Genomic DNA, 27,798 nt, shown 5'->3' on the forward strand with positions numbered 1-27,798 from the left:
CAGCAATTTAAATTTTAATTGCCTAGATTTATCTTCCCCATACAGTGTGACGGGGTGATAACTAAGGCTGATAGCACAGAGAGCCTGTTTGTTAAAGCCTGGCAACACATCCAGATATCTGGGCAGGAGTCACAACAAGAGCCGAATGGATTTAGTGCAGCATTTCTGTGGCCTTCGACAAACACTCATATACACTGTACAACGCGCACGGCTCAGCCGAGGCTTAAGTGCTGGTTCGCTCCCAAAGCTGAGCAAATTGCTCGATCTCAGCCTGTCTGCGGCACTTCATCACCTGTACTCAGGAACACAGTAGATTGCTTTAACAGTCAGCTCTTACGGCAAACAGCAGACTGCCAATGTAAGCTTTTCCTCCAGTTGCTCAGTCAAAGGTTAAACAAACTTTTTGCGATTGGCAGCAAATAAAGCCGCTCTCAGTCGATGCAGGTTAAGTGTTTAAAATCCTTATCTTATCAAAGTCCTTATCAAAATCCCAAAGTATGCCAACTATCTTTGCCCGCCCATGCAATGTTCCTGCTCTGGTGTCCTTCCATTCTTTGCAACTTTATTTACATAATGTGTGTATCGTTGCCAAGCTCTCAAGTGGGCACTGGTCTTATCTTGTTCTGAATATCTTCATGTCGTGCTTTATGACAGGATGTTTGAGTAAGCAGAGATTGTAGATCCACGCTCAGTTTGAGATTTGCAAATCCTGATTGTTCCATTACAGGCAAAACTTAAAAGCTCACAGGAATAAAAGCCAGGAAATTTCACTCCACTCGGCCATCTTGCTTTCTTAAAGCATTGCTCTCTCTCTCCCTCTCGCAGCCTGAATGAACTCCGGACATGCTTTTTCCTTTTAATAGCTTCTCCCGTTTCTCTGTGTTTTATGATAACACTGTTACTGAAAATGAGCAACAGTTATTCCACGTACCACATTAATAAAATCCACGCTGAAAGGAGGATTTTTGGCTTTCTGATCAACGGTCGAGGTTGACCAAGCAGAAAGTCAGCTGATTATCATCCCCTGCCAATTCTTCAGTAGTTAACCGTAATGCACATCCTCTTGGAACAATACACAGTCTGCAAACTGGTTTGTTCAGGTGTCGACTGAGCTAAACCAAACACTGTGTTTGCAGCAAATGTTACATAAGCATGGCTTACAAGCTGATGGGAAAACTGTACTACATAAATGTATGCATACATTTATTTTTTCTGTTAATATTTCAGCTGCACAGCAGCAGCGTTTCTCAGTTATTTTGCCTTCTGTTGAAGATAAGCTCACTGGAAGCACCACCTAAAGCCGGAGCCTGCTTACGTCAACATCAGAACTTGGTCTTGCTCAGCCCAGAGCTTGAATATAATTTTTGATATTTATGTCTAAACATAAGGGCTTTTTAATCCTCTGAGATTTAAATTCACTCTAACTTTGCAGTGATGTGGCTGAACGTGTTTATGCCCTTATTTTTACCACTAGAACGTAGGAAGAGTGCCGCATTTTCTAGTCGTTTAGAAACTACATCGCTAACTAAATGTGTTCCTTCACTCCAGACTGACGGATTTGGACATCCTGGATGCTGTCAAGGTTACAAAGTGTAATTGTGTTTGAAAGTAGGCTACTTCCATTTATCTTGAAATATAAACTGTTGTCTGCTGTGACTCGAATGTCCTGAGAAGCCCTGCCCTTTGCCCCCTTTTTCACGCTCCGTAGAAACTAGTAAGGCATGAAGAAGCAGAGCAGAGACAGGTAGGTGAAGATAATGTTATTAGAGATGACAAAGGCAAAAGGAAATTCCCAGAATGGGACGCTGCTGTCATCTCAATGGGAACACTGTTTGTGCCGTGTCTGAATCAGCTTTATTGGCCAAGGAGTTTTGTAAAAAAAAAAAAAAAAAAATCTTCTATTTATTCAGTTTGTTATGAAATTTGACCTAATGTTGTTAATAAACAGTATCAAAGAACACCAAAACTCAGGGAGGTAATGTCAAATCACTGTTGACCTGTTTACTCACACTTGGAAAAATAAGAAAGAGGTCTAGATTTTTGTTTCTGCACAACCCTCTTCGGTGTGGACTTTGACTGAGCCATTTGATTTGTTGTTTTGGCCTCAACTTTCACTCTAGAATGCTTTCTGTTCAAACCCTGAAGCTGGAAAACAAGCCCACATCATCACCCTGCCACCTCCATACCTGACAGTTGGAGGAACAGGTTGAAACATTGTGACATGATCTCCATTTTAGCCGAAAACTATTTTTCTTTTTTTGACAATCAGCCTCACATTTGACTATAAAACCCTCCATCATACAGAGGAGATCTTGATCGAGGCAATCACAGCAAAGTCCTGAGTCCCAAATCATCATCCCTCCTCCACTGTGCTTTACAGTTAATTTGTTGTTAATGGGCTGATGTGCAGTATTACCAAACAACTTTACTTGGCAATTGTTTGTACAAAGTATATTGTTCCAGACATCTTGGTCTTCGTGCAGGAAAACTTGATGAGACGTTTTCCATTAGCCCTTTCAGCCTTTTTCATATGGTTCTGCTGGGAACTTAAACATTTATCATGTCAACTGAGGCCTCTGGAGATGGAGTTTGGGTATTTTGGGCTCTGATGTTGATAAAGTTAGCAACAATAGTTTCTGCTGATGTTTTTGTAACTCGTATTTGGATCCTTCAGACCCCCAAACTGTCAGCACACCAGTTTCTTATTGTCAAAATGTCCAAACCTGGTCATTAGTTCCTCGAGTGCATTTGATCAGCTAAACTGTGGCCACAGATTAATCTGAAAGAGCTCCTGACTCCTTTATCACCAACTTGAGTTTTGCTCTACATATTCCTCAGACTGGAACTGATTTAGTCAACATCAATATTAACATCCCCCACACCCCAACATTTTTTTTTAAGTTTTGCAAGTGCATATTAGCTCAGCAGGCTTACTTAGCCACAGCTAATAATTCAGTGATCCTTCCTCCCTGAAAGATGGTTAATATTCTCATGCTAAAAAAGTAAAGAGCATCTTTCCATGAAGAATTGAGAACAAGCGGTCGCTGGCATGTCACACAGCGCAAATATGATCAGTTAGATCCTGTCTTTCTCCCCTGCCTCTTTCAATCTGCTCATCTTCCACTGCACCCGTCCTACATGCATCGCTTAATTTTCCATGCCTTTCAGTCAGCTTCAAAATAAAGACGCTCGACCTCCATCTGTGGATTTTTTTTCTAACGCCCTCCGCTTTCCCTCCTTCTGTTAGCGCGCTATTCCCAGCTGCCACTGAGACTTGTTTTTCAGGCACACTTGCATCAACAAATGCAATGAAAGCGTAATTGAATAATTTTCTTAAGGGATGCGAAGGCATAATGTGTAATTTCGCTGTGCCACCATGCTGTTTTATAATATGCTCTCACTCGGTCGCCCCGGAGTTTCATCTCCAGCTTCTCCGTGTGAGACGGCACCAAGTGGGCGATGGTGAGGGATGTGAGCGATTGCATATTCTATTTTTCTTCATATCCCTACACTGATTTTCATCCCCTCCTGCCTGCTACCCAACAATTAAAACCTTACAAAATGTACTTAATTAACTGCAATATCGCACACTTAAGATCTGTTACTGGAAGTGTAATGAACCCCGTCGACGCTAAAAAAAAAAACGAGCAGAATTGAGTTTAAGAAACAAGCTTTACTCCTCCGTTTGCCCCAGGGAATCTGCAGAAAAGGTACGCCTGAGGTGGAAACAGGCGAAGTGAGAATGGTTGGGTTTTATTTAGATGACAGCAGCATGAGCTTGTCTTTTGATTGAGGGCTCATCAAGTAGTTAATGTGACTCCCGGTGACTGATGGCCTTCGGAAGATAGTGGAATGCTGAGTGGAATAATGACTCGCTGCTGCTGCAGCAGAGAAACCCTATTATCAGACTGTCAGCAGACGTATAGAGCTCATTTATAATTAGCATCACGATAAGAATTTAAAGATCAAGCTCGAAACGCTGGTTTATGCATGCTTGTCGCTTACTTGCTTTATTTTTTACCTTGATTTGCAATGACTGAGAGACTAGCAAGAGTTACACAGTAACAGGTACGTTTGTATAAAGTGAAAGAAATAATATGTCAGAAAGTTAGTACTATGAAATTAACAATGATTTTTCACATAGAATTGTTCTGGGGGGGGGACTACTCACTCCACAGTCATGTGGTCATTATCACCGACACCCACAGTCATTGAATAGATAGTAGAAAATGAACGAAAGGTTTTGACATAACTTGATGGGTGAATCTCCTTTTTCACAAAGCAAAAAAGGGAAAGCGGATGATTTTCTGACCTTTGCAGAGGTGGACAAGATCAGTTTCACAGCTAATTTTTGGTTGATCAGCCAGAGTTAAGGAAATCAGACCAGCTGATCGATCAGGGCATCACCAGTTCGAAGTGCTGTATATCGTTGCAAAGTTTACTACAAGGAAAAAGTGTGATTGAAATGAGATTCTTAGATTCTTTGTAGCCTCCATGCGTTTTGCAGGAGTTGGAAGTCAGCCTGCGTCTGTAGCGCCTTTGACTTGCAAAGTAAGTTAGTCACAGTCCAGTGTTGTCCCACTTATATGCTTGCAGGTTGAGCGACCGATGTAATGACGTATGTCACAAACAGCATGAGTTAAAAGCAGAAACAACATTGGATGACTTCAGCCTACAAGAAAGACGAGAGATGCTACTTCAATTTGAAGTATTTGCTCGCTCAGCAAGACTGCTCCATCTTCTTTGTCCGCCATTGTTGTTTTGAAAAGAAGGACATGGAGAGACTCCCAGTGCAGATTTATGGGTCGTCCTGGCATCAGTGCAGGACGCCCGTCGTTCCTCACTGCCGTCTTCCTTTAAGAAATTCCCAGCTGTGTGGAATGTCGTCGCTCTGGATTTGTGATATGAATAACCAGAAGGAGTTTATAGACAGGTTTCTCAAGAATAACAGAAAAAAAAATCTAAGTATCAATAGCAAAGCTATATATTTTTTAATTTATGTCTCAATGTTTATATGATTTACAGAGACGCTTGTTTTGTTCTTAGACAAACTAGCAAAGGAAAGATGACACAAGGCATCATATATATTTAACCTGACTGTTTATTTGTTTGTTTTTTGTTTTTGCCTCAGCAGCATCAGCTTTCCAGGACGCCTGTTTGTGTGTAATCACCAAATCTGTTGCCTTGACTTAATCCTGCTACTTTTCTTCCCAAACAACACATTACAACAGCTTAAATCACTCCAAGAGTTGGTGCTCATGTGTGTCTTAAGACAATAGGATGCTCTCATACAGTAGTTTATTATTTGGCTTCCTGCAGTGTGATGGATGCACGGACAGTAGTTTGTCTCTAATTATCATTAGCCTCCCGGAGAGGAAAAACCTGTTGTAATTGCAACTCTTATTTCTGCAGCGCCTTGATCAGCAAATGACTCTCCTCCTGCTGTTATGCAGAATGGAGATGGTTGTCTTTTGTACAAGTCCAAAAACGATTCTGGCAGCGATGCTATGAAATTCTCCATGTGTGTTTTATATCATTTGAATAACTTTGGAACAGGAAATCTACCGCTTTGTCATGTCGGGTCGTCAAACGTTGAGTCTAAATAAAAGGTGCCTGTCAAAAATCCTGAAATTTAAGTGGATTATTAGAATTATGTACTTTTTTATTTGTGTTTAACCAGCAAATCTTAATAAAACAAGAATTTTATTCTAAATTAAAAGTTAATTACTGTTTCCTAGTGGTTCCAGCTTAACTTTACCTGCTTTGAGGATGACGGACGTCTGCATTCGTACAGGCCATCTGTTGGCGGGTCTTCCTGCCTGCTGGGATCAACCTCAGCATCTTTGGGTAAACTCTCACTGTGAATGTGGGTCTTTCCACTCAGCTGTTGTTCCTGCTGCCACTGAGGTTGAAATTACAGCATAAAAACATTTGTTGATGTTGTTTTTCTCTATATAAGATGCTAAAACTGAGAGATTCTGACCAGACGCAATGCTGTCGTCGTAAATCGCCGTTGTACCAGATTAGCTTAACTGGTTTTGATGTTTAAAGTCATCTGAAACTATGTAGAAGAGTATTTTTATTAGACCAGATTAATGTTGTGCCTTTCCCTGAGGCACATAAATGCAGTCACATGGTCACTGAACGCTTCCTTCCTACATATGTCGTCATATTAATATGAAGTTACATGAAAATGACAGTTTGCTCAACATGTGACGTGACATAGTGATCATCATGTTGGCAGACTTCTGGAAAAAAAGTGTAGAGGAAGGACTAAAAGGGATTAAAAATATTATTTTCTTTTTGTGATGTGTAATTTGTCAGGAAATGTGGATACAAGAAGTGTGAACAGAAGCGAGGAAAGAAAAGAAAAAATGCAAACTAAAAGTCGCGGGAAACATAAATTAATTGTTCCTTATTTGTATGTGTCTTATTTTTGAACATAGTAAAGCTGACATATTACATATGTGAGATTGAGTGTGTAGTTTTGTAAAGCCACTTCCTTATCAAGAGTGGAAGAAAGGAGGAGCTGCTTTTAATATTTAATATTGTGACATTTCCAGGCAAACGGTGTAATGGTGATGGAGGGATTCCACAGCTCAAACCCGGGAGACATTTTTATTCCGTATTTTGTCAAAAATGATTGATCTTGATCTATTTTTTTACATCAGAAAAACAGCCAAACCCTTTAATAAGGGCTTTCAGATGCAAACAGTGGTGGAAAAACATGCACATTCTTTTCAAATAGTGTTCTTTTGGTATCTGTGGCCCTTTTATGTAGGCTTGTCGGCTACATCTGATTCATGGTGAGTCTTGTGCTGCCTCACTCCAAAGAGAATCAAAGAGATTTAAGAGAACAGATTCGCTTTGGATTCACATGCTGATCTTTTGGGGCGCCGTTTTCAAATCTCCTATTGCATGAATTCCTGGCAGGGCTGTAGTGTTTTGTGTTGCATAGTAAATCTCCTGACCTGTACTCTTTGTTTGCTACTCGGTGTGTGCACATGCCTCGCCTCTGAGCACGGCGGTGTTTATGTCTGCATTGAAGAGGGGGGTCCTTTTGCTGTATTCTACCTCAGCTTTTGCTCCATTTATTTTAACTGATAGCTATAAACCCAAGCTATGTATTCACCACAGCAGGCAAGTTCACCTGAGTATACAAGTGGCTGTTATATCGACCAATCTATTGAGTCATTAAATAGTGAAGCTGGCTTCGGGGCCTTGTCTGAGCTGGGTGTGTATTTGGAGGGAATACAAAGTTAGTAATTGTAGCGTTTAGACTGAGATGTTATCTGGGGTTTATTTGACTAGGTGTAATTTCTCTTAGTCAGCGTGATAACTTCTCTGATAAAACCCAACGGACCGTTTGTCTTCTGTGTTATCGCGGTAACATCAGACCGTGCGCACATGCTAAGCTAACATACAGTGGTGTGTGAGCGCAGACAAACACACACGTGCTGCCGAAGAGACAAAACAAAACGTGCACGGACATATCCGCGCATGCAAAACAGAGGTGGACATGCACAGTAATAACTAGCTGGATGCTAATTGTCAAGACATTAGAATAGCATAATGACTTAATAGAGAAATAATGGTGCAATTAGGGCCACATTTGTTTTATTTTATCTGCTAGTTTTAGTAGATTTTTTTTACCTTGCAGTAACTTTCCAAAATAAATCATAGTATTCAAATGTTGCTTGGTACAAGCAACTTATACTGAACGCTAAGGAAAATGTTGTTCTTCTACAATAAATATTCATCTAGGCGGTAAAAAAGTATTTTCCTCTTTTCCCTCAAACACTCAACTGCCTGCTTTAACAGATCAAACGTGCATTAATATGCATCAATATGTGGAGTGGGAACATTTTGATTCAATCATTTATGGCCTTTCATATCGCCGCTCTTGGGGGTTTAGCCAATCAGAGCCAAGGAAAATGAATGGCGCTCCTAGATTGGCTGCGTTGCAAATGGCAGGTAATAGTGTGACTAGGCATTTTGTACTTTGTTGTGAGTATTATAGATATTCTTCATTGGAAAATCGGTGATAAATAATTTGCAATCTATCTACGACCCTAAAAAACAGCAACCAAATAAATAAATAACTAGTGTGTCTTTCTAAAAATGTTGGTAGTGTTTCATCTCATTAGTGTGAACCTTGTGTCGTTAATAGTCTTGTGAGTTTGCTTTAACCATACACCCTTACCTCCAAAGCCCACCGATATTTGGGTTCCTCACCGTACTGGAATGAAGCATGCTGTTCGCCCTGGAAGTGAAACCGTCCTGCAGAAAAAAGCAATTATTTATTTAATCATGCCACTCTCTCAGACAAACGTTCGCTCAAGATTCACACCAAATATCAGTTGACTTCTCCAGCATGAGGATATTAGCCACACGGTGTTGGTGATGATGTGTCTTATGCATTCTGATCAAATATTCCATTACTCTGTCAGCTCTGCTGTACGTAATAGAGTCGGCCAGATCCATGTTCAAACAGCATTAAGCTCTCAACTCTCCCACTCCAGCTGCTCTATCCAAATAATGACCTTGCTCTCCGTGTGCTTACCACACCTCTGCTGTTTGGCTGACACCTTGTGTGTACTCCGGCCTGATGGGAATGATTGTTGCATTCAGGCTTATTGACACTACTGCAGCATCTATCCACTGGGTTTTCTTTATACACACACACATATATATATTTATATATTTGTTGCTGGACTGGTGAGGAGATACTGAGGGATTTGGAGGGAGGATTCTGCTTCTTGCTGAGATTTTGCTGTGGATCTTTTGCTGTGATGCTTATAGTGATGATTTATTGATTTCTGTGAATTCTGCAGGCAGTCTCCACTCGAGGGGTGGGAGGTGAAAGTCATTTCTAGCTACGTATGTTTTTGTCTGTCTTTTGTTTGTCCAGGACAGAGCTCGGGATAATCTTCAGTTTTACCGTTTCAGTGGAAATCTATTGAAACGTGGCATATGCATAGTAATAACAGTTGGGTCCATAAAAAAATCTTGCTGTTTTTGCATTACATCTTTAAATTTTAAGCAGTGCGAGTCATCTATTCTCTTTGAAACTCTGGTCACATTGCTTTGGGTTTAGCTTGAACTGAAAGCTGATGGCTGTCTGACAGATGCTCACCAACAGTTGACGTAGTCAACAAAAATATTAAAACTGGCAACTTGTCAGAAGCAACTAACTGGAAACCAATACAGCCCATCACTAATCTGTCTAATGTTGCTGTGGGTATAGATGCACATTTATCCAGGCGCCATCTGTTTGTTGGTTCCCAACCATACAGTCAGACGGAGATTTAAAGAGGAGAGGTCAGAGCAGGTGAAGTGGATTAGCACCTGCTTGCCAACAACTGATGGTGTCAACCAGGACATGCAAACGAACAACAAAGTTGTTGATGTCTAACCCAGATAATGAACCTTTAGCGAGTCACGAGGCTTCATCAGGGCATCTGTATCTTCAGTCAGAGGCTTCTTCAGATTAATTGCGAGACTGACTGCTGCTGGAGATCCTTCTACTCACAGCATCACCGTCCACGACTCTTGGATGATATGAGTTACGGTAACATTGAATTTCCCTTTGGGAATTCAGAAATTTAGTTGAATTATATTGTATTTCTGTACAAAAATTTTTTGGAGGAATCAATTCATAATCATCAAACCGCACACGAATAAAGAAATGACCAGACATATGGAAGTTAACATGTTCTCATTTACTCCCCTGCTTCTGTCAGCGAGTTTCCTTCTTTCTAATGATGATAGCTGAAGTACCGGCATGGAACATGTGGTGAAATCATCATGTTGAAGATTTAATCGATGTTTTTACGAGGGGAGTCGACCCGTCTTGGTCTTTTCAGGAGAGAGACGCGATGACTCCACATCATCCCCTCCACCCTGCTCCTCTGCCCTTGGGTCCTGTTACACGCGTTTGTGTCCTCCTGATTCAGGCACGTCATCTCTTAGCCAAGTCTTAGTGTAAAAACCGATGACCTAAAGTAGTTTTCCGAAAGGAATATTTGAAGAAATCCCCAGTAATAATGCAGTGAAATCATTATGTATGTTGCTGAAACATGTCAGGAAAAAAAAACACCCCTCAAGGACTTATGTCATGATGGCTGATCACATGATTAATGATTGTCCTTGAAGAGCGCCTGTTTGTGCTATGATTTACCAAACTCACTGCGCATCATGCCCACCATGGGCATGTACGCCAATTAATTACGGGTATCTTTGATTGCAATTGAGATGATTGCTTCACCTTGCTCCCCTTGCAGGAACAGCTTCATCAACTCGGTGTGGAACCGTTTACTGCTGGGAATATAGGGGGTTTAAATCAAATGTACTCTTGCTTAGACTCATTTCTTGATCTTTAGTAAATATTTTTGATTGATTCACTCACCTCTCACCCCTTAAATCCCTTGGCATACCGAGTGTCGCTTGGTGTCATTTTTGGCTGGACGGATCAATATGTTTGCCCCATATCGTCAACCTGAGATGAAAACACACATCCAATAACTGCAAACTCTGGAAAATCAAGTCAGAAATGTTAAATAACTACTCTTAAGTCACCGTACGCCCGTCTTCCTCGTCCATGAAAAGCTCTCCACTCTGTAATGTAGCAGCTTAGGAAACATGCCTCCCCTCCCCTTACCCAACTCTTCCTTTTTTGCCATCTGCTTTGAAATGAAGGCACATGTTGGAAAGTAGGCTAAATCCAGAGTGACAGCTTTTTCTCCCTCCTATGTTAAAGCAGTTGCTGTAGGCGGTGTCCGATAGCATGGGAAAGGAGCGAAAGGAGTGAGCCGGTTTATCAAGACACGACAGCCTCACGGTTTCTTTGATCTGTACTTTCAGTACACACAGCGTTGCATTATAGCTTCCAATCTGCACTTTCATAGAGACTCACTTTATTGGCATTTCACTCGTTGGCTACTTTACTAGGGACATCGTGCAAGTGCAACATGAACCCCTTACTTTTGTGTGGCAACAATCTTATGTCATCACTGTAGGTTCATTATCCTGCTGGAAGTATCCACTGGAACATAGTAGTGATAAAAAGAAGGACATGGTCAGCAAGAATACAGAGGCTGATGCAAAAGTCAGTAGTAAGGGGCTCAGGGTTTAGTAAGAAAACACCCCCACTCACAACATCACCCCATCAGCAGCAGCCTGAATAGTTGAAGTCAGAATGGATACATTTCATGGTGTTTATGCTGGATAATAAAGCTGAGCATCTCTATTTTCTGCTGTAGTCCAAACATAGATCAGCTCACAATCAAAGTCCCTTCAGTTCCCTTTCCAGTCCATTCTGGTGCTTTGTGATGCTAACTCAAACATGCTAACTCAAACATGCTATTGGTCTGTGATTTTGTGAACTTGCTCTGGGTATTGTTGATGCTACTAAGAGTAAATGACATTGGTTAGAATGAAAAATTAGATGTTCTTTTTTTACCCATGTAGGAAAATCTACATGCATTAATCAGTCTGTGTTTCGATAACATAACTTGTTAGCTTTGATCCCGCTCTTTCTCCAACTCACTGATGTTAGCCCAGCCCGAGTCTCAGCTTGTGCCTTAAAGACAGAAAACATTTGCTCAAACTTTACCAATGCTGACCTGAAGTGTGTTTCCTTTTTATCCTTCTTTCCTTCTAGATAGATAAATGTTAGCATGGAACTATTACATCATGTTAACATGTAGCTAAAACACAGGAAACATCATAGGTTTTATACAGGATATCAGTCACTTCGTGTTTTAAAGCAATTCCTGAAAATCCCTCTGATTAAAAATTTATGATATTGTTGCTGTAAAGACTTTATGCTAAAATTGTGACCTAGCATCACTTAAGCCATTAAGGCTAATGCACATTTCTCTAAATGTTAACCTGAATTTATTGATTTTTGCATAAAGTGCTTATTTTTAGCATCTATTAAATGTTTGATTGCCTTTTGTGTAAAAGAGTCTCTGTTGATGTTAAATACATACATGGAATAAACTTGTTCTCCAGCTCATCTGCTTGGCATGAGAATAAAGCAAACTCTTTGTCTTTTGTTAGTTCACTTACACAGCTGCCATTTTGTGGCTTTTAGACCTTGTAGGTTGTCTTAAACCTCCAATTACAGACCAGCCACAGCGCACATCTGAGAGGCGTAAGCAGTTACATATGGGCACTCTCTCTCTCTCTCTCCTTCTCAGACGCACTTGCACACAAAATACACACTTGGTGTTTCCACGCTGGAGGCTCAGGGCTGTGATCTTTCCAAAGGTTTTCCTCCCGTGGCCCGTGTGCCAGACTGTCTGGAGAGCCACGGAGGGGTTGGCGTCTCCTTGCCTGCCGAATGAAAAAGCCAGCAACGTTTGCTTTCCGTAGCACAGCAGACAGCTTTCCCTCACGGCCCCCCTCCCAGCTCCCACCTCCCACTCCTCTTGAGGAGGATTATTGGCAGAAACTGGACGTTTGATCCCGACTTGCTCTCCACCATGGCTATATCCGCCTGACAAGGCTCTTTGAATCTCTGTCTTTCCCAAACTTCTCGCTTGCAGCTGCTTTTAAAAAAGATAACAGCTAAGCCTTTTTTTCCCTCCCTCCCTACTGTCTGCTGTTTAATGTCTCAGATGAGCTCTTGTCTACCTGGAAGCTGGCAGTACAGCTGGGTCACTGATATGCTTGGATTTAATTGAATTTCAACCAAGATGGTGCAGAAACGATCATAGAGACAGGTGTGGGTAATTTATGACTGTTTCCTCTGATAATGCAGAAGGAGTAGATAATTAGCTGTCTTGAAGATGAGAGGGGCTCTTGCATAAAAACATCCCGATTGCATGCTTGCCTGTGTGAAAGTTTTTTTGTTGTTTTTTTTAATTCTGCTCACTTTCCAGTCTGACGATGTGTTTTTGTTTTAACAGTGATTAATTGCGAGGGACAGTGCCAAAGAGCTTTCTAAAGTAATTTGCACTTCAAGTATAAACAGGAAGTGTGTTTCCAAATGCAAAATGCTGTCAACTGTTGCAGCGGTTTGCAAGGGGAGCCAAGATGAAACTGTGCTCTGGTGATGCAATGTGACAGAGGACAGCACTGAATGACCTTAAGCTGTCTGAGCCCAAGGTGCTTCATTTAGGCCAAAAATCTGATGTGCTCATGGAAACAAGTTGGAAAAAAGTCCCGTTCCCTTCAGTTTCAGAAAGTATTAATGCGGCTTGAATTTCAAGTGCATTTGTTTTGGTTTGCTAACACAAAGTAAGGCATATTTTTTGAAGTAAAAATACCGTTTTCTGCACATGTATTTAGTAGCCACCTAATAAGCAAACAGACTAGCTCTGTGTAATTTAATCTGTGTATGGATGCAGCTGCTTTATGAAGGCCTCAGGAGTCGCTTTGAGAACATTAGTGACAAACCGCATCATAAAGATGGAGGAACACGGCAGACAGGTCGGGGAAAGTTGTGGACAGGTTTAAAGCAGAAAGAGTACAGTACAAATTCAAACCTACCTAGACACGACCCCCATCTAAACCAACAGGCCTGACAAGGAAACCATTACTTAGAGAAGAGGGAAAGTGGAGAGGATGCAGAGATTATGGGTTGCACTTTAACCTTGAACCCACAATCCTCATACTTTAAGGATACTGTTCTTTAGCATGGTTAAGGAAGGTGGTCAGAGACACACATAATTTTCTTTCCACTTTGTGATTATGCTCTACTTTGTGTTGGCTTATTACACAAAAACCGAATGAAACGCATTGAGCTTTGTGCTGTGGCATAATTTGGAAAAGTTTGACATCTTGAAGCAGTTTAGCAGGGGATCATATATGCTGCGTGACAGGAGCCTGAAGAGTTACTGTCTCTCTCCTGCCTGGACAGAACTGCTTCACAGCTTGCTCCCATGCATACATCCGAACCCACATCAGCCCCACCACGCCCCACGTCGCGGATCATTGTCTGAGGGCCGAGGCTACGGACTGAGACATGCAGCCTTCAGATGTGCAGCAAGCAGACATCAAGTGACGCTGACCACCAGCTGTGAGATAATCAGTCAGCCCATCTAAGAAAAGGCTTCCCTAAAGCTCTACAGCCGCTTTGGCCAAGTGTGGTCTGCATGAGCTGATCTCTATTTAAAACCCCCAGCATTAAGACGATGGATTCAAACAGTGGGGCGTATCTAATAGACTCCTCTGCCAAAGGAAGTTTAAAAGACTATTAAAAGTCAGACTATCGTACATTTTAAATCACTTACAGTGTTGCTGATAGTCCAGATAAGTAGTTGTAAAATGTCTTAAAATAAACTAGGTAACACAGTGGATCTTTGCCTTTTCACGGTTCACAGTTTGCAGGTTTTTCTGCAGAGTGTGGCTCTAAATTAGCTTATTCCTAGATTTTATAGAGCATGTCTAAAATATTCAAAAGAAAATGCATCTTGGGAAGCTGAACTAGCCATGCTTCTTGAAATGCTATTGTCTGGTGTTTACACACCAGTCAATCCAAGAGGATTGTTTGTTTTCCTGACAGTTTTCACTGTATTCATATTAAGGTCCTGTTTTTCAACTCTTGTATTACATATTATAAAAACAATGAACTCTAAATTATATACATTTTTTAACATTTAGTGGCTTTTGTTGTCAAAGGTCTTGAGGTTTCAGTCGACCCCCAGATTACAGCGTCCTTCCTCCTCTGCAAGCGGCACCACATACTTCCTCAGTTTGAATGTTTCATTATAGGTTTTTCCACTGAATAAAAGTATTTAAATGAAAGTTTGAAACATTTTTCAGCATGAGCTGCGATACATTTATGTGACTCTATCAGCAGTACCTATTTGTGTGCAAGGTGCTGTCCTTGCTATTTTTAAAAAAGAAAGATGCCAGTGTTTTATGTTTTCATTCATATAAGAACTGTTTCTATATCTCTGAAAGGTTGGGAGTCTGATTGGACTCATAAATCATTTCATAAAAGATAATTTTCCACCTATTCACTCGTCTTGAACACGGTTATGTATGCAAAGACACGTTATGTATCCTCTTTACCTTCCACTAATATGCCTTTGCATGACATGAGAGATAATTAACACACAATATATTGTTAAGTCGGCAATCTGTCAGTGTTAGAGAAAGGTGCGGTATTGGCCCAAACTGAGTATAATAGCAGCAGTAAGCTGAGACACGCCCTGCCCTCTTTGTTTCATTATAGGTTTATTGAGTACTTAAACCAGAGGTACAAAAAAGGTACTTAATACAACACTTTCCACTTGCATAACTATTTGTGTTTAGTTATTTCATTAAATAGCAGCTGACAGCTTCACTGTCGTAACAAAAATATGATTCATTGATTGATTAAAAAATACTTGACATGAATTTATCAGACCGGATAAAAGCTGAAGCCGCAATATTCAACGAGATCTTGGCCTTTTTAAACTTAATCTTCTGATGACAATGGCTATAAAAACGGCATCTGTAGATTTTCTTTCAGTCCCAGTATTTCTCCTCAAATGTGACATACGTTGTCTTTTTTACTTTTTTCACGTTTTGGCACATCAAAAAGAAGAAAAATTGTATTCTGTTGCAATTTTGTGTGACAGACAAACACAGAGGAGCAGAAAAAGTAAAATGGAAATAATTCATACAAAATTGTGACGTGTGTTTCTGTTAACGCTGGAAGAATAGAAAGTAAGAACATGGCCGTTGTTGGAAGAAAGTCATCAGAAGCCCGATTTATTGTCCTGTAGAGAAAACCAGCAAACATGCAGTGACTAGAAGAGACATTATTGGCAGTAAACGATCATCCTGAAAACACTGACCCCAAAGCGACAGGTGGTGGTGGATTTCTTTCTTTCTTCTTTTTTGCATACGGCAAGGATGTCACTACATCCTTGTTTAATTAAAGGAAAAATGCACTTAGCTCATTCATCTAAATTCACACAGTTCATTCATTTGACGCTGCAAAATGCAGCCGTGTTGTTGCTGCGCATCTTCAGTGTCTCTTTCTCAGGCAGGAATCAATCCGTCCTCTCTATCTACAAGTCAATTGCTTTGGCTTCACGTGGGATTTCCTCAGTGAAACCAACAGGAATGTGAAGCGGATCGCACCTGTCCGATCGCCGAATCTGTGAAGCGGCTGATTGGTGGACTGTGTTGTGCTGCGGAGCTGCGAGTGGCTTAAACCCGTGTTTATCCGAGCCGTGTGGTGATTAAAGCGGGCCGAGCTCAGCCTGGAGTCAGATGGGTAATTAAGAGGCTGGTCTCCGGTGTTAACAGCATTAGTCACCTTGGAGATAATCGACAGCACAAAGCCGCCTCCCTCCATGGTGCCAATAGCCTCCTCAAGTAATCCTGCACAAATAGGAACTTAGGTGTTTTTTACAGTTCCTGTATAAATTAGAACAGCAGCAGCAACAAAAATGTAATTCAAAAAGAGAATATAGAATCGTTAAACACAGTGATATATTGTTGAAATGTTTTACTTTCATAGTTTTCATGATTATGGCTTAGAGCCACTGTGAAAACAAAATGTGTATTCCAGAAATGGCAGCGTAGTGACAAGCATATCCATGTATGGTACTGCATATGCACTTTGGAATGGTGTTTGCTGCTTATAGAAATCTATTTTTTCCTTCCACTAAACTTTCAATCAATTCCCCTATGTACAGACCTCCTTCAGCAACTACTTTTTATGACTTTCCTGTCTTATAATGGGTATCTTTTAATGGTTTGGACAGGCCACAATGTTATTATTAATATCTTTGTTATTCTTTTGTTGGCTTTGTTGGTACAATATTCTAGTAATTATTGGGTTGTCATTAGTTGTAGGCCATAATCCCTAAAATCAACAGAAAGAAGTGCTTGAAATAAATCCCTCCGTATATAAATAAATCTACAACTTTCACTTTCTGAAACAAATTCCTGAAATCAATCAACCTTTAGCGATTTACTGCAAGCCTCCTAATGGGATGACGAAACTGCCTCTGTTCTGTGCAGATAACGGACATTTTGCTGAACATTAATGCTCCCATTACTTTGCACCTGTTGACAGAAACTCATAACCAGCATGCAATAAAAATGTATCTTGCTTTGATCTCGTCTCTTAGCATCAGTGTAGTTTTATTAGCAGCTTTGCAAGAAATCAAAGCCTCTTTGTTTTCCGATGCAGGTCGGCCAAGTCAAACATTATTTAAAGCTGTGGGGCTGCAGCGGTGCTCTGCACAGTTGGGGATCTCTTCGTCTAAATAAAATTTAAATTACACCTATAGTTTGTACCTCACCATTTACTTGGTGAGGTAAAAGTGACTGTTTATGCGTCCTCCGGGGGTCTAAATCACGGCAATGAGTCTTTAAGTTGTGAGGGAAACTCGGCAGAGAAAAAGATGGATGCCGACTTTCTTCTCGCCCATCCCGTTCATAAATTACCAGGCCATTGATCCATGGTTGTCTGGGATTCTCGGCGGACCTCCTCCTCGCATTCATCACACCCCGCGTCTGCAGCTAAGCCTGAGTGGAAATGCCTCAAACACATCCTCCCCTTCCTGAGAAAGCAGCAGCATGGCCTGTTGCTTGGATACAGCAGTATTTTCGTTTTTCTTTTTTTATGAAGAGTGGATAAAACCTAAAGGACTGCATTATGCGCCAAGATGTTCCAGCATCTTGGTCCGTGTTGGACGTCTGGTTTTATATTGAGTGAGCGCTGTTTGCTTTAACGGCAGCTGTGCGGAGCGTTTTCCCTGTTTGCAGGCTGCTTTTGAGACAATGCAGGGAAATAAATCACTGTAGGGTAAGCAGGATATCCAGGCTGGTGATAATATTTGTTATGAACTACTGTGAAATCCAGCTGCAGACGGAAATCAAGCCGGTCACGAAAAGGTGAATCCTAAAACATGTTGCACGCAGTTTTGTTTTTTGAAACATTGCTGAAAAACTGACATTCAGTTGCTTGTTTAGAGTAGGAAGAAGACATGAAAACATGCTTTACAGTTCAGAAAAACATCTCATTTGAATAATGAAGTTTTATTTTTCTCTACGTACACCGTGTTCCCTTTATTTCATCTTAAAGATGGATGAAATAAAACCTGTCTGACAGCATGAAGTAGGCTCAAAGCTGTAAAATGCTTGCGGCACCGAGGAGCTCTGCGCTTGGAGTCGTTCATCATGCACTGAGGAGAAATCAGAAAAAAACAAGGAACCTTTTTCATTCATTAGGTGAAAATGACAGCAGGTGATGATGAGTTACTCTGTTTCTTATTAGTTTAACTAAATCTGATCTGTTTGTGATACAGGCATGTTTAACAGAGCCGTCCTGTAGATTTAAGTACAAAGCTGACCCACCTGTGGCATAGAGCTGAAAACAGAGGAAGCAGGTTGTTAATGGATGTGTGGCAAAATAGCAGCCAGCCAGCCAGCCAGCAAGCCAGCCACAAAAGCTCTGCTCCGAAGAGCTTCACGTGTCCTGTGTGTGTTCAAACGTCGAGCCTGCTACTGACGGTGCGTTCCTCTGGCGTGCCTGCTCCTGCTGGGCTCCTCTGATCTCAGCGCCGCTCCACATCGGCGCTCCTGTTTTTACGACTAGCCACTGTATAAAAGGTAAAGGTGGCCTGGGTTTAATTACGCAGCTGTTCTCTACAGTCACGGTGGCTTTTTTCCTGACAGAGTCAGAATTATCCTCTTTTGTAATGGAGATTAACCCCACTAACGGCATCACTTAGCCTATTTAGCTTCCATGTTTTAGCGCCAGGCCCTCTCTAATCAGCGGCTCTGCCTCGACAGCTGGGGGTTCTCCCAGATACAAAACTGTGGTCAATCCTTTCCTACTTACAGGTTTTTGGGGGTAACAAGACGAGATTAACACATTTGAATGCAATTTTAATGTAATGCATAATTCATGCAGTGTCCTCTTCTCTTAATTTGAAGGAATACGCCCCTTTTCTGCAGCATTCCAAGTATCAGAGCGTCCCAGTTGAGGGTTGAGACGGGGGGTTAGGGTTTATCAGGGTCCTCCGGGCGTCTCCTGGCAGATCCTGTCCAAACATTTGCAAAGCTGGGCCCGCTTTCATTCCTTAAGTGTAATTGTTTTAGTTAATGCAGGACGCAATGTTCTGTCCCGTTGGTTACGAAACCTTTTATTTTTAGTGACACAGTGACCGTCGGTTGAACTGCAGTCAACATGGAGTCACAGATGCTCGAGCATTGATTTGCTCTCCAGGCCACAAACTGAATTAAAAAAAAATCACACATAATTTCCTGGCAGCAGCGTTGTTCATACCGCTAACGCTTTCTCACCTTTTGCCTCGTTGTTGCCAACAGTTGCTGTGCGAAGCAGAAAAAGGCAAAGTCTACAAAGTTATTCCTTAGTCTCTTCACAAAGATGAAGAGCAACAGATTAAACAAATTCTCCTCCTCCAAAGCCTCATGAGCTGCAGCAGGGCAAACCCAGAGGAGTCATTGGCTGGTTTGCAATATTTATCAGGCCTCATATTGATTTCAAATAAGGGGAATTTAGAGATCACAGTTGAGGGAAGTAGACTCTTGTGAAGATCTTCTCCTTTGATTAATTTTACGTATTTCAAACCGAATGGAAGCAGAGATTAAATAGTCAGAGATTAGATCTGATTCTGTCAGTGGTTGAACTTTGCTTGTTTAGTGGAGGATAAAGATGTGAGAAAAATACTTCACATCTCAGATTATTATACCGTTTTATTTATCAGTTTATTTATGTCCGGCTCTTCTTGTAGGACGAACATGTAATACACAGAAAATCGGGTGTTTTTTTTTCCAAATAAGGAGATTTGAGTTATTTAAAATGGCAAAGTTTTGAAAATCTTTGAATTTAATTCAGTTTAGGAATAAAAAAATATTCCTGAAGTTTTGACTAGTGTAGTTAGTGTCCTAAAGGTCGTATGCTAAGCATTATCTGGTGGAAAATACTACATGTTTGCATTTTAATTAATTAGTCTGTAACTTTATACAGAATAAAAGCTGGTAAAGAACTGAATAACTTATGTGACATTTACAAAGAGCAAACTCGTAAAAATGGTACCTGACAGAAAGAACACAGAATAATTAAAAAATTACACTGTAATTACATTGGTATACAGTGTGGTTGACCAATTCCCATTTTACCTTAGCATTAGTGAGAGTGTGTAAAGATTTTTAAAGCAGCTTTAAATGTGAACATCTGTTCATTTTGACGATGAAAAATGACCTCGTCTTCTGGTTTGCATTAATCTGGTGTGGAGTGCTTTGCGATTGTAGCTGGATCTGCTTATTTCCTGTTGTGGAAGCAATAAAAACACATGAATCTTCTTCTAGATGAAACTGGTGATCACCTGTTACCATTAGTAACACAATGTCGAGCACATTTCTTCAGCTACAACTAGAAAAATGGAAATCATTTCGCTATCTAATGGTCATATGAGCTTACCTTGTGTTTTTTTCGCTCTGGGGGAAAAAAAAAAAGTTTTAAAATTCAGTGTTGCAAGAACAGCTGTAAAAAAATCATTCCTTTCCTTCCACTCAATGTTGACTCAGTGGCTGAGTATTGGTCGCTTGGTTTGTTTTGCTGACACAAATGAAGTTGGCCATAAAGAGGCTGTCATTGTCGATAGTAACATAATGTCTGCTTACATTACATCATAGATAGTTATACAGTGTTTGCTTACATGCGTTTAGATTGGAGGACTGTAGACATCTGAACAATAAAGCAGACCGCTGTCATTCCTTTAGCTCTTGTTTTGATTTTCTCCAAAGACAAAGAGTCTGAGGTTTATGAAATCCATCGTCGCCTCCACCTGGCACCGGGAGGTTCCTTGCTGGATTGTGCATCCCCTGCAGCTTTTTAAAGTGAGTCTGTGCACTTACAGTCATAAAGAAGTCTTCCAGGCTCCTCCTGTGGTCATCTGGGTGCATTTTCTGAGTGCTCCATCACCTGCTGAGAGCTTTGGAGCTGACATCCGGGGTGTACGATGATTCACTGCCCCTATTACTTTGTCTGCTGAGGGGATTTTGTGGCGAATCAAATTTAGTCTTCCTCACAGTTCTCAGACAAACATCAGTCTCTTTCATTGACTTTAATTCTCTGACAGGCTGTCTGGGTATCTGATCCTCTCTCTGACTCACCTCCGTTTAACCTGAGTCTTTTTTTCCTTCCTCGTCTTCTTGTTCTGGGCCCGTTCTGCGTCTGCTAGAGGAACGAGTCAGATATGGGCAACAACAGTGTTCTTTTCTAGCAGCAACGCGATAAAACATGTTATTAGATTACCACTAATTGCTCATTTCCCAAAGGTGATGAAAGTAGGGATATGAGGGGAGACTGAACAGATTGCTTGATTCTGTTTTTGCAGCCATATCTGTGGTGTTCTGCTTACAGTTTTCCGCTTTTTTTGGCTTTCACCCCCGCTATCTCTAACGGAGCAGATCTACAGCTTTGGTGGAACAAGCTTTGTACTTTTCACACGTCGCATTTCTGTAATTTGCTGTTGTTCGACGTTTTGGTAGAAGCTGTAATTTGTAGCTCCTCAGGAATGAGCATGTAGGAGTGTGTGCAGATGAAGGACCACCCACTCAGAGAAATAATGCATTGTTCTATGTGCGACGTAGCGTGGTGATACGGTAGAAGGGCATGTCAGGGTGTTTTTTATGACTCTTTGCTGCTCCTCTCCCACCTGCTCTCCTCCGCCTGCATGTCTCTGACAAGTCTGCCGTTTTCAGGAGCTGTTTACTCTTCAGTGAGAAGTCAAACTGTTTCTTTGCTGTCGCACACAAGCCACCCTTTTGAAAGCCTGCTGACAAACTGGAGTGGGGCTCTCGCGGCTCTCTTTTTAAGTTTCTTTTCCTGGTTAAACTTCCATTTTTTCCAAGCATCCAAGTTTCTATTTTCTGTTCTTTAAAAGCCCAATTTCTTTAACTTTATCTATTTTGTGCTCTTGGTATTTCCCATGGTCTTCTGTCGATGGTTGGAGGGTTTCACCAGGGATCTTTTCCTCATTGCTCACTTAAAGCCTCAGACAAGTGACTTTAAAATTTCTTTCTAGAATATTTACAATACTGAGGAATTTGTGGACAACTCAAAGACTTCATGCTGGGCTCGTCATGTGGCTGAAAACAAGCCCCAATTACTACCCCTCCACCACCGTGCTTGGCAGTGTTCATGTGTTTGTGGTGTTTTGCAGTAATTAGAACATTCTGGCTCATCTAGCCAAAGTACATTGATCCTGTAGTCCTGTGGTTTGATGTTTACAACTTTACAAACCTAAACCATGCTGCAGTTTTAGTTGAGAGACGAGGCGTCCGCCTCCCAACTCTTCCACACAAGGACTAGTTGTTATTATTTCTCTGTAGAGTTTTGAATCATTTCTCTGAACATTGCATGCCTGACCTTGGTTGAATTTATTTGGAAAGATTCTCCGCTGTGGTAAATGTTTTCCACTTGTCAGTGATCTTTCTGAGTTTATAAATGGCCTTCTAACCCTTTCCAGATTGATGCGTTGTGATAATTACTTCTTTAGGTGACGTCAGTGATTTGCTTGTTTTAGACAGATGGTGTATATTTGATTCTGGAATACAAAGAAGTTGATGGTTTTCTCAGTGTATCCCAGATTTGTTCCTCTTGTCCAGGATACTCGTGAAAAATTTCTTTTAAAGGTTATTGATGTCGTCTTTCCATCCTGGCATTGTGTTTACTTGGAACAGAGCAACGAGTGACAAAAACTCTTGCTTTTTATAGAGTTACCCACTTTGTGTTTTAAGCTTACTTGACTAGGTTGCCTTCAGCAGCCAAGCTGAAGTCATGGTTTAGTTTTTTATGTTTTTCTTTATGGTTCAGTGTAAATATTCTGCAGATTTTACACCATCTTTGATGCCCAATAATAGTGATTACTGATTGAAAACAAACGAAATGTCTTGTCATGAGGACACTGGTGTCCTTATTGACCCGTTTGCTTTCATGGAAGTGTGTTGAGGGACACGGTTATCGGGTTAAATAACAACAAACTTGTTGAGTCAGTTGGATAAATCACTTAGAGGAGAAAGTCTTACATTGAGGTTGAGTTACATTTATTTCCTCTTAGGCAGGAAAAACTTATTCCAGGGCATTTTACATCCTAAAAGTACCTCAAAGCACCGGTAAACATAATTGTATTTGCTGTTTTTCCAAAAGTAATTTACCACCTAAAACTGGGGAAATTAAATGTCATAAAGCTGACAGCAGGAAAAACAAACCCTGAAAAATAGACCTGCTCTTTTATAAGCTCCAAATAAAATAAAAGCAAGAAAATCCCACATTTATCATCTGAAATCTGCCATATTTGAAACCAAACCTTCCTTTGTTAAATGCAGCCTCTGTGACTCAGTAAGTGTGACGTTATACCAGATTGGTTATGCTGAAGGCAGCCGCAGCCTGAGGAGATGATCACATACAGTTCACTCCCAGGTGCACTCGCCCTTAGTGCACTACATGAAAACGTCTCTTTTTTTTAATGTTATTTATTTGCTGCTTGAATCGTAGTATTTTCATTCTAACCCCACCTATGCTTTAGAATTACCAAACATACATTAGAATGTCAGACACATCTTTCCTGTCCTGATCCGTATCTGCAGTGAACCTCTCTCTCTCTCTCTCTCTCTCTCTCTCTCTCTCTCTCTCTCTCTCGCTCTCTCTCGCTCGCTCGCCTGCAGACCACTCCAGCAAATGTTACCTTTTCATATCAGGGCTGGGAAAATAAGCTCTTTTCTTTTTCTCCTCCCCCCTCAGCACAAGTGGATCTGCAGGCATGATAACCTCCGCCGCTGAACTGCAAATGTCACTTTGGCGAGGCGGCCAATCGCAGTTCTTTTTCCTAGTCTGTGTGGCTCTCTTATGGGGTTCGCACCCGTGACACTGAGACTGAGCCGGCGCGCTCGTATGAATGAGAATGACTCGGCGAGCCTCTCAGGTGTGGCCCGGAGAGGCTCACGGAAATATCATGAAATACCAAGCAGACCAGGAATAACTGTAGCAGCAACAAGATGGATTTTGCTTTTTGAAAGCTAATTAGAACATCAGTCTGAGGTGGATATTACCTCACAAAGTCAGCTGCGGGAAAATAAACACTTTGTCTCCTCAGACATCTGCAGAGTTCAGTGGAGAGCGGTTCTTACAAGAAGTGGACTGGTTTGAGATTCTGATAACCTTGAGCTAAAAGTAGATGGTAGTGAATATCAAACCTGATGTATTGCATGTAGAGAAACAAATCTAAGTCGCTAAAACCTGTACTACATCCCACCTTAAAAAGTCTCATTGCAGGTTTTTGCTGCTTCTCATATAATTTAACAGCGATTCTGATTTTCATGCAGGAATGACTCGAAAGAAATGATGCTACATTTGACGTTGATGGTCAGATGTTGCAGCTTAACTCAACAGGAACTTCACACTTAAAGTAACAAAGAAGTAAAACAAAAAGTAGGATTATTTTTATATCAGTAGAAATACTTTAGTAATCCCAGAGGGAAACTAAATCTTATTATAACTCATATTACCAAAAGATTTGTTGTACATGCTGATGTCTGTGCGCAGGAAGGACCTCCTGTAGCAGTCTGTAGTGCAGCGTATCTGAAGAAGCCTCTGATGTTTTATAACCCTCTTATGAAGGAGATGATCAGGGTTGTAACCATTTTTATGAGATTTTCACCTGGTTCTAATAACATGAATCAATTCCAGTTACTCACTGGGAACTTTAATATAAGAAAAAGAAACTTACTCAACTCATCCTTTTCTATTGAAGATGTGTGTTTTTTTTGTGAGTTGATTTTTTTCTGATAAACAAGCTTTTATGAAAGTCTTAAAGGCCACCGTATGCAGCTGGTGAGGGAAAGATTTGCAGTCTAAAACTCCTCCTGCACCTTCTGGTGCCATCGTTGCTGCCCTGATTGCTGTCTAACATCAGCCCTGCTTCAGATGTGACTCGGAAGGCTGCTGGTCTTACGTAACAGCCATTACAAAGAAATATGTGGCCGAGGCCTTCAGCAGATATGAGCCAATCAAGCATTTCGCTCCATATAGACTCGTTGCCTCAACTCTTGTGTGAGTGCCGTCCTCTCCCTGCTCGTCAGCTCATATCGCACACAGGACTGAAAGAGCAAATCAGGGCGGTGTGTGAATTTGCTTGCTAGGTAATGCATTCTTCACATACAGAAGGATCAGAGACCAGGTTTGATTATAAATCACACTGCAACGCCGCTGTAATCGGTCTGAGCCCCTGCCTTCAAGGTTTGGCTGACTGATGGAATATTTTAGGCATCGATATTTAGACCGGAGAAGCGTCGACGGCTGTAACCCCTACAAAGATTGTCCGCCTCGACACATGCTTCACACATGCTTTGGTTTTGTTGCCAGTGATGAAAAGGCATATTTTGTGCTACACTGAATTCGTTCAGTCTGTTAAATTGACCGGGTCAGCTCATCAGATTGCCAAAGATTGTGTTTTTCTGTGTAGATTCAGGTATTTGTATTGCCTCAGCAGGTCATAAACACAGAGGATTAGTCCTGCAGACCCAAAAATAATTTTAGTGCAGTGACATCATCTTAAATGTGTTGATATTAATTTAATTAGTAGAGAAAAAACAGGAATAGTTGTGTTTAATGAACTGAAATATTCATTTGAAACACTAACAATTCCTATAAAAATGTTTTACTTTAGAAGCTGGACAGGTCATCCATCTTTAGCCAGCGTTTATCTTGGATCTGTGATTGGTTCTTCAGTCATTTCCTGGGTTTAAACACCAATCAGACACTTTGATTACAGACTCTTGCAACTTAAAATGGAAAGAGGTAGAAATCTCTCTTTTTTCCCAGTATGGCAAAAAAAGTGTATATTTTTCTTATTTACTTACTATTTGTGATCCTGTATACCTGTTTTCTTTTTTTAAAGCCTTGGAGATCTTGGCAGAGTGCATATATCACTGAATAAAAACCTTGAAAACGGGATAATTGTTTCAAACATATGGCCCAATCAACAAAGAAATTACTTGCAAAGTAAATATTATAGTTAACGGCTGATCTTAGCAGCTGTATATTTCTCAGTCCAGTATGTTCAGATCTTAAGCAGTGTGCTTTTTCTTTTCCTTAATATCTCACTATGTTTTAATGATTGACAGGACTCCCCTTGCTTGGAGCTGAAGGTAGTTTCTGCTGTTGATTGACAGGTTGTTTTTCAGCTTTTAGTTAGAGGTCTCATTCCATCTAGAGGACATATCTCAGGATGCTGTGTGTGGTGATAAGACATCAGACGACATGATCCTCTGTGGCTGTGAGGATTAGGTTCGCAGTTTTAAAGTTCCTAGGAAGAGGAGCAGGTCAACTACAAAGTCACTTCATTTGAAAATCTAAACCCAGCAGTGCTGCGGCGATGCTGGTCAACCCTAACCGGACCTGTAGAACATGTTTCTAAATATTCTTCCAGATCAATCGTGCTGGTGCAGCACAGGCATGAAATATTTAATCTTTTCATCGTACCGTTAATTATCTGATGGCGCTCAGGCACTTATGTCAGTTTTGCTTCTTATTTTCTCTTTCTGTAGTTCCTGTGCCTGAAGAATATCCGGACATTCCTAAAAGTGTGCCACGACAAGTTCGGCTTGAGGAACAGCGAACTTTTTGACCCGTTTGATCTTTTTGACGTCAGAGACTTCGGCAAGGTAAGTTTAAAAAAAAGAAAGAAATAAAAACGCTTCCTGGTTGATGTTTTCCAGAAAGTTGGCTGCTTGTTTCCAGTTAAAAAATTGACTTCAATAAGTAATATAAGCTTCTGAGAAGCTTACGGTTATTGCTGCTGTTTGGACTTTCCTTATGTGTTGGACATGTGTGCATAGAGAAGTACAGGGATGTGTGAGTTCATCTAAAGTGCAGATCAGCATCCCTTTGTGCTTCGCATTAATTTAAAGGTAGTTCAGACCTAAATCTGTCTGTTTCGTTGACCCCCGGTGTGGCGCTGAGAGCTTGGATGAGCATTTAATGTAACACCTAAAGGTCAGAAATCTTATTCCATGTCACTGGATGGCAGTTGTTTAGACCTATACTCATGAAAAGGAGGGGGGGAAAAACACAAAAATGACACCGTGCAAACTCATTCCAAGGCTTTTTCAACTTTTTAAGTTATGTAATCCTGTGAGTTTCAACTAAAAAGCAAACAAAAGAGGCATAAAAATATATCTTGTTTATACTTCACCTCCTAGTTTTACAAAAAAGGATCCAAAAGCCATTAAGAGGCTTAAAATGATCCATACCCTGGCAGATCTAGATGAAAAAGTATTTTTATTCAGTCAAGAAGATGGTTTCTGAAAGGAAAGGAGACAGGGAAAGAGAAAAGAACATGTAAAAATAAGAAATGTTTCTGAATGTAGGTAATTAAATATGCTTTTTTTTACATCATTAGGTTGAAATGTGGAGGATATTTGTCACATTAAAGATGGAAAGGGTTTTGTTTCCACTTGGCTTTGCAGTTTTGTTCCCAGCTGCATTCATGTAAACATATTACAGAGTAATTGCTGATGATTGCTGGGTGCTTAATTATCATTGACCTGCATGCTGCTTGAAAAATGTTCACATTTACCTCTCAGCAGGGGAAAAGTAGGGCTCAGTCTTCCTTAAACTATTAGCATTCAGAGATTTTTGTTTTGAAACATAATGTGATGACTATGCTAGTTTTATTAATACATTACCATGTAAGGAAAAATGAGTGATTTTTGGAGCTTTCTACAGCGATCCAGAATATTCCAGGGACAGGTTCAAATGTGGATCATGAAGGATGGTTTAAAAAAACGTGATTTAATGACACAAATGTG

General features: G+C 40.8%; 1 protein-coding gene across 6 annotated transcripts in view; it reads left to right on the forward strand.

Moving 5' to 3' along the window:
- The window catches only part of vav2 (vav guanine nucleotide exchange factor 2), a 200,569-nt gene that overhangs the window by 42,179 nt on the left and 130,592 nt on the right, over nt 1–27,798 (forward strand). For all 6 annotated transcript variants that reach the window (XM_014991152.2, XM_088011049.1, XM_088011052.1 and 3 more), the window contains one exon: nt 26,536–26,652. In XM_014991152.2, the coding sequence (XP_014846638.2) occupies nt 26,536–26,652 (117 nt within the window). The remainder of the gene's footprint in view (nt 1–26,535; nt 26,653–27,798) is intronic.

The sequence above is a fragment of the Poecilia mexicana genome, unplaced genomic scaffold (assembly GCF_051168715.1).
Source record: "Poecilia mexicana isolate PSO_F unplaced genomic scaffold, ASM5116871v1 scaffold_12, whole genome shotgun sequence".
NCBI lineage: Eukaryota > Metazoa > Chordata > Actinopteri > Cyprinodontiformes > Poeciliidae > Poecilia > Poecilia mexicana.